At 47.3% G+C, this 7,323-nt stretch overlaps 1 protein-coding gene across 1 annotated transcript; it reads left to right on the top strand.

The window, feature by feature from the left end:
* Window positions 1-3,454: 3,454 nt before the first annotated feature.
* LOC134169960 (olfactory receptor-like protein OLF1) lies at window positions 3,455-4,358 on the top strand (the record flags this gene model as incomplete). The annotated part of the gene is made up of 2 exons (XM_062630943.1): window positions 3,455-3,740; window positions 3,805-4,358. Coding segments are annotated over exons 1-2 (840 nt in total), but the record flags the coding sequence as incomplete, so codon positions are not given.
* Window positions 4,359-7,323: the final 2,965 nt, after the last annotated feature.

Raw genomic sequence — 7,323 nt, 5'->3', positions numbered from 1 at the left:
ACAGAGGCCAGATTGCCCAGGAAATAATACATGGGGGAGTGGAGGTGGGGGCTGGCCCTGATTAAGATGATGATGCCCAGGTTGCCCACAATGGTGACAACGTAGGTGAGCAGGAAGAGCAGGAACAAGTAGACCTGAGACACCGAGTCCTCTGTGAACCCCACCAGGCTGAACTTGGTCACTTGGGTGCAATTGCTTTGTGCCATGGGCTGGATGGTGTTTTGTGTGTGAGCTTCTGGCTGGGGGTTTCTTCTCCAAGAGGCAGGGATGTCCCAGGTGGAAAAGCCTCTGTGTGGTGGGAGGTGCTCAGAGACAGTCCTGCAGGATGGAAAGGGAGAGTTCAGGCACAGATCAATGAGGAAGAGGTTGGTGAAAGTCCTGTGCCAGCACAGGTAGAACAAAGGGGTGCTCAAGCAGTTGAACACCATGGCACAACGTGGTGTGTGCTCCTCTGGCTCACCTTGAGATGTTGACCAATGACCCCTGTGGAAAGGAGTGGGAAGGTTGCACACCCAGGCAGCTTTACCTTAGTGCTGCACTTCATTGCCTGCGTTAATGCTGAGCCTGGGGCTTGGAGACCATCCTGCTCAACCTGGAACACAGAGAAGCGTGGTTCTTTCACAGTGCACAGTTGATCCTTCATCCTCTCATGGGCATTTGCCAACCACCCACTTCTTCCCTCTCTGCTTCGCTTTCTTCCTAACTGGAACAAATTCCTGACCTATGGAAAGTGCTGATGGAGCAGGTGCAGTACCCATCTGTCTGCAGCTGGGACTTCAAGCTGCATTTTTCACCCTGCACAAGCACACCCAGGTATTCTTGGTGCCTCTTTTTGACTTCATGTAGTTCTTTTCAATAATCTTTTAATTATATATTTTCCTTCTTTTGTAAATTTGATTGAGGGTTATTTCTCCCTCTCTTATACTGATTTTCCCACTTCACAAGCCTTGGTTTTAGCCCAGTACCCAATGGGGACAAAAGACATTCAAAACCACTCAGAAATCCTTTTCTGCCCTCCTTCAGTGCATCTCCTGGACTGTCAGTCTGGTGCCTTCCAGCAGAAAAACAGGTTGACATTGAAAACATCTAAAGCCACCTGTATACCTCTCCTTCTTCCTTCCCCACACTTTCATAGCTTGGTTTTCTCCCCTGATTTCCCCATCCTTTGTCTTTTCTAAATGTCTGGGACAAGGTTGTAATTCAATATTTCTACTAAGGGTTTTATAATGTCTCTTCATCTAGGAGAAGCATTCAGGACACACCGGCACTCAGGATTCTTCAGATGAAGACTGGGAAATCTGACTTCATCCTGCTATATCCTCAAAGCAGCCACGTTTTGAGCCAATGCTTTTGACCAAAGTGGTGTACAATCACTAGTCAAGTGTATGGAAATAAAGCTGTCTTTTAGAAACTAATCCCCATGAGCACCTCAAACCATCTACACAGAGGATGCTTTGTTGTGTTTGTTTTCAGCTCCCTTCAATGCAATATTAGATGATCCCTGTGGATGTAAAGGGCTTCCTCAAGGAAACACTGAAAGGAAGAGGTGTGTGATAGATGGGGAAATACAAAGCAAACTGTCCTGGGCCTGTCTTCCTGGGTAGGTCTCTGCAGGAGAACTGGTCTTGGAGGTGTTGATGCAGCCAGAAGGAGTTTGGGGAGAGAGGAATTGAGAGGTTGTTTTGCTGATCAAGTCAAACTAATTATCCGATGGAGGAGGGTCCTTTGGGAGAACAGTTTGCACAACACAAGCCTCTGAGGTAATGCCTCCTGTGAGATAAAACCCCTCCACCAGCCAGCCTGGAGCATCCTGCTCCCAGGCATCTCTCCTTCAACCCATCGCATGGTCTCCAGGAGGAGCTGCAGGCACTGCATCCACCACCACCTTCCTCTTTAACCAAGCAGGTACAAAAGGGTTTGATGGGTGGTGGGTCCAGTTTGACCCTGGTCATGCTGCCTCTCACATGCTTGATGGCATGTTGAATTTCACTCTTCTTCAGGGACTGTATTGATAGGGCAAGGGGTGATGGGTTTAAACTGAAACAGGGAAATTCAGGTTGGAGATAAGGAAGAAGTTCTTCCCTGTGAGGGTGCTGAGGCACTGGCACAGGGTGCCCAGAGAAGCTGTGGCTGCCCCATCCCTGGAAGTGTTCAAGGCCAGGTTGGACACAGGGGCTTGGAGCAAGCTGCTCTAGTGGAAGGTGTGCCTGCCCGTGTCAGGGTTTGGAGCTGGGTGATCTTTAAGTTCCCTTCAACCCAAACCGTTCTATGATAGACCATAGTGTAAATAAAAGTGCCCTAGTATGCCTAATAGGTTTGCTTCAAAAACACCAACCTTCCTGACCCCATCTACAACTGATTTAGAGATATTTTAGCATGAGAATATCCAAGCTAAAGCCTTAAAATTTTGGTTTATATATGGTATATTTTGTATTTTACACCCTTAGGTGGATATTTGGGTTGGTCGTAGGAAGCTCACTGCAATCCCAGCAGAGCTCTATTAGAGCCAAGACCACTGTATTCCTTTAACCTTATGCAGTGTGGGGGTTCTTGGGATGAGGTTGGGACTGGATGAGTTTTAAGGTCCCTTCAACCCAAAGCATTCTATGATAGCCTGAGGTGTGAATAAACGTGTGCTAGTAAGGGATAGCTCTGCTTCAAAAACCCATGTTCCTCACCCCATCTACAACAGATTTAGGGGTATTTTAGCACTGATGTAGCCATTCATAGATTGATATTCCATCAAGTAATTCATCTGCAGAGGAATTGCATGGCAGAGATGAGAATATCCAAGCTAAAGCCTTAAAATTTTGGTTTATATATGATATATTTTACACCCTTAGATGCATATTTGGGTTGGTCATAGGCAGCTCACTGCAATCACAGCAAGGCTCTGCTGGAGCCAAGTCCACTGCTTTCCCTTAACATTATGCAGGGTGGGGGTTCTTCAAAAGCAGATAAACTTAGAACCTAAAGCAAATTTCAAGTACATGGCTTTGTGTTGTGATGAAAAGGATGCAGCACAAGTAATGAAGCTACAGAAGAGAATTGATCCATTCTGAAAAATACAAAAAAGAGAGAAAAAAATCCTTAAAATTCCCAGAAATCAGTGAAGAAAATACAAAATCTTTTCTGTGTTCCACGTTTTGAGATGTATTTATTTGATTTTATTGTATTACATTTGGATAGACATGATGTTTCTCAGTGTTTCATTAGTAATGTGAATATCAATCATTGTAGAATTATTCTCTTAATTTCAGGTTGTGTAATGAGCTCCTTCACCTCTTTGACTTCAGATCTTTGGCTACACACAGAAATACACCATTACAAATACACCATTTTCTATTGCATTTACTTTATGGATTAAACTCCAACTAAACTTCCACATTATTTCTCTTCTAGGGGTGTATTTCACTGATTCCTTTCAATCCAAATCCATCAACTTGTTGAAATGATGGATACAGGAAACCTCACTGTTTTCTCCAGCTTCATCCTCTTGGGTTTCTCTGATGCCCCAGCGCTACAAACCACCATCTTCACAGTCTTCTTATCCCTCTATGTTTTAATGGTGCTGGGGAACCTGACGATGATCCTGCTGATCAACACTGACCCCCACCTCCACATCCCCATGTACTTCTTCCTGACCCACTTATCTTGCATGGATGTTTGCCTTTCCTCTGCTATCATCCCAAAAGCTCTGGAGACCTTCCTGCTGGGGAGAAGCCACATCTCCTTTTGGGGTTGCTTTGCCCAGATGTATATTTTCGTGGCTCTGGCTGTCTGTGAGAGCTTCCTCACAGACAGCCAGATTCGACCGATACACGGCTGTGTGCAAGCCCCTGCTCTACACCACTACCATGACCAGGGCGCGTTGCTATGGCATGATGGTGCTGGTGTACACCATCGGGTTCCTCACCTCCCTGGTGCACATCACACTGGCAGGGAGGTTGTCCTTCTGTCAGGCCAGGAGCATCAACCACTTCTTCTGTGAGCTGCCCACCCTCCTGCAGCTCTCCTGCTCAGACACAAGCACAAATGAGGTCTTGCAGGTTTACAACACTGTGTTTAACGTCATGGGCCCTCTCCTGATGATCCTGGTGTCCTACACCTACATCCTCCACACCGTCCTGCAGATCCCTTTGGCCACGAGGAGGCTGAAGGTCTTCTCTACCTGCGCCTCCCACTTGGCTGCCATCACCATCTTCTACGCACCCGCGATCCTCACCTACATCCAGCCTCATGAGGCATCCTCATGGGATCAGGCAAAGCTGGTGTCGGTGTGTTACTGCATCCTCACCCCAACCCTCAACCCCCTCATCTACAGCCTGAGGAACAAGGAGGTGAAGGGGGCTCTGAGGAGGCTGTGGGAGAGAAAGCTGCTGCCACATCTATGCAGGGTTTGAAAGCACATTTGGAGCCCTACAGTACTGTGGAGGTAAGGAAGGAATATGTGGAATCTGTGATTATGGAATTGAGCATTACTGGCCATTATTGGTCATTATTGCTCACTACTGGTCATTATTACAGCAAGTGCAGGGTATGGAGAACCAGCACAACGAATGGTTCTCTTCAAACAGCTTCAGGTTGTTTTAAGCGAGGCCTGAGCCTTCAGTAATTCATCCAAATAAGTATCAGGTATTTAATAGCAGGCCTGAGACAGCACCATGTGTTTTGTGTCTAAATTGTGCTAAATGAAAGTAGAGCCCACAAAAAGGAGGCTCAGGCTTGAGGTAAGGCACTGACCACTGTCTCCATTGCCTACTTTATAAGCATTTCCTCAATGATGAACTGGTGGAAGGTCAAGAGGATTTGATACAGCTCTGGTGTCCCCAACACAAGGAGGACATGGAGCTGCTGGAGCAAGTCCAGAGATGCAACAAGGATGCTCAGGGGCTGGAGCACCTCCCCTATGGGGCCAGGCTGAGGAGCTGTTTAGAGTGCACAGAGCAGCTTCCAGTGTCTGAAGGGGACTACAAGAAACCTGCAGGAGGGCTTTGGCCAAGGGCCTGTAGGGACAGGCCAAGGGAAATGGCTTGAACCTGCCAGAGGGGAGATTGAAATGAGCTCTTAGGCAGAAGCTCTTCCCTGTGAGGGTGCTGAGGCACTGGCACAGGGTGCCCAGAGAAGCTGTGGCTGCCCCATCCCTGGCAGTGTTCAAGGCCAGGTTGGACACAGGGGCTTGGAGCAAGCTGCTCTAGTGGAAGGTGTCCCTGCCCGTGGCAGGGGTTGGAGCTGGAGGAGCTTTAAGGTCCCTTCCAACACAAACCAGGCTGGGATTCTGTGAAATAAAGCTCTGACAGTCTGTTGGTCAACAAAGCCTTTGTGCTAAATGGGGACGAGTCATATCTGAGCCTCTGCTCTGCTGAGAATTTAAGTAGGGGTGTAAAGAGCCTGAGTGCAGCTGAGAGGAAGGATCAGGGGTCTTCCTCTCCCCTGAGCACCCAAGGTGCTGCTTGCCTGGGTATCTTGACAAAGCTGATGGAGCAAGTGCGGTACTCAGCTGTCCGCTTCTAGAATCTCAAGCTGCATTATTCACCCTGCACAAGCACACCCAGGTATTCTCAGTGCCTCTTTCTGGATTCATGTAGTTCTTTTCAATAATCTTTGAATTATATTATTCTTCTTTTTTAAATTAGGTTGAGGGTTATTTCTCCCTCTGTTATATTGATTTTCCCACTTCACAAGCCTTCGGTTTAGCCCAGTACCCAATGGGGAAGAAAGACATTCAAAACCACTCAGAAATCCTTTTCTTCCCTCCTCCAGTGCATCTCCTGGACTGTCAGTCTGGTGCCTTCCAGCAGAAAAACAGGTTGACATTGAAAACATCTAAAGCCATCTACATTCTTCTACTTCTTCTTCTCCTTTGACTTTTCTAGATGTCTGGGACATTTTCAATATTTCTACATAGCTTTTTTCTGCCATGGTTTGAGCCAATGCTTTTGACCAAAGTGTCTACCCATCCTTTGTCTTTTCTAAATGACTGGGACAAGGTTATCATTCAATATTTCCACACAGAGGATGCTTTGTTGTGTTTGTTTTCAGCTCCCTTCAATGCAATATTAGATGATCTCTGTGGATGTAAAGGGCTTCCTCAGGGAACACTGAAAAGAAGAGGTATGTGATAGATGGGGAAATACAAAGCAAACTGTCCTGGGCCTGTCTTCCTGGGTAGGTCTCTGCAGGAGAACTGGTCTTGGAGGTGTTGATGCAGCCAGAAGGAGTTTGGGGAACAAATGGTTTTCTTCAAACAGGGTCAGGTGATTTTAAGCATGGACTGAGTCTTCGATAATTCATCCAAATAAGTATCAGTTATTTAATAGCAGGACTGAGACAGCACCATGGTGTTTTGTGTTTAAATTGTGCTAAATGAAAGTAGTTCCCACAAAAAGGAGGCTCAGCCTTGAGGTAAGGCAGTGACCACTGTCTCCATTGCCTGCTTGATAACTGTTCATCCCAAGCGAGCTTGAAGACCTGAGGGAAGGACCAAAGGTTCAATACAGCTCTGGTATCCCCTGCAGTTCTGATACAGTTTTGGTGTCTATAGAATCCTAGAATCATAGAATAGTTAGGGTTGGAAAGGACCTTAAGATCATCCAGTTCCAACCCCCTGCCATGGGCAGGGACACCTCACACTAAACCATATCACCCAAGGCTCTGTCCAACCTGGTCTTGAACACTGCCAGGGATGGAGCATTCACAACTTCCCTGGGCAACCCATTCCAGTGCCTCACCACCCTCACAGGAAGGAATTTCTTCTGTATATCCAACCTAAACTTCCCCTGTTTAAGTTTTAACCCATTACCCCTTGTCCTATCACTACAGTCCCTAATGAAGAGTCCCTCCCCAGCATCCCTATAGGCCCCCTTCAGATACTGGAAGCTGCTCTGAGGTCTCCACGCAGCCTTCTCTTCTCCAGGTTTAACAGCCCCAACTTTCTCAGCCTGTCTTCATACAGGAGGTGCTCCAGTCCCTGATCATCCTCGTGGCCTCCTCTGGACTTGTTCCAACAGTTCCATGTCCTTTTTATGTTGAGGACACCAGAACTGCACACAGTGCTCCAGGTGAGGTCTCACAAGAAGAGAGCAGAGGGGCAGGATCACCTCCTTCGACCTTGCAGCCCAAGATACTGTTGGTTTCTGGGCTGCAAGCACACACTGCTGGCTCATGTTCATTTTCTCATTGACCTGCACCCCCAAGTCCTTCTCTGCAGGGAACAGAAGGCCATGGAGCTGCTTCAAGGAGGCCACGGGATGGGGGCTGGACACATGGGGCTGAGAACACTGGGGCTGTTGGAGAAGAGAAGCTGCTTGGAGACCTCAAACT

The sequence above is a fragment of the Pezoporus occidentalis genome, unplaced genomic scaffold, assembly GCF_034315485.1.
Source record: "Pezoporus occidentalis ecotype Australia unplaced genomic scaffold, CSIRO_AGI_Poc_V1 ctg3616, whole genome shotgun sequence".
NCBI lineage: Eukaryota > Metazoa > Chordata > Aves > Psittaciformes > Psittacidae > Pezoporus > Pezoporus occidentalis.
This window is presented reverse-complemented; position numbering and strand designations above follow the sequence as displayed.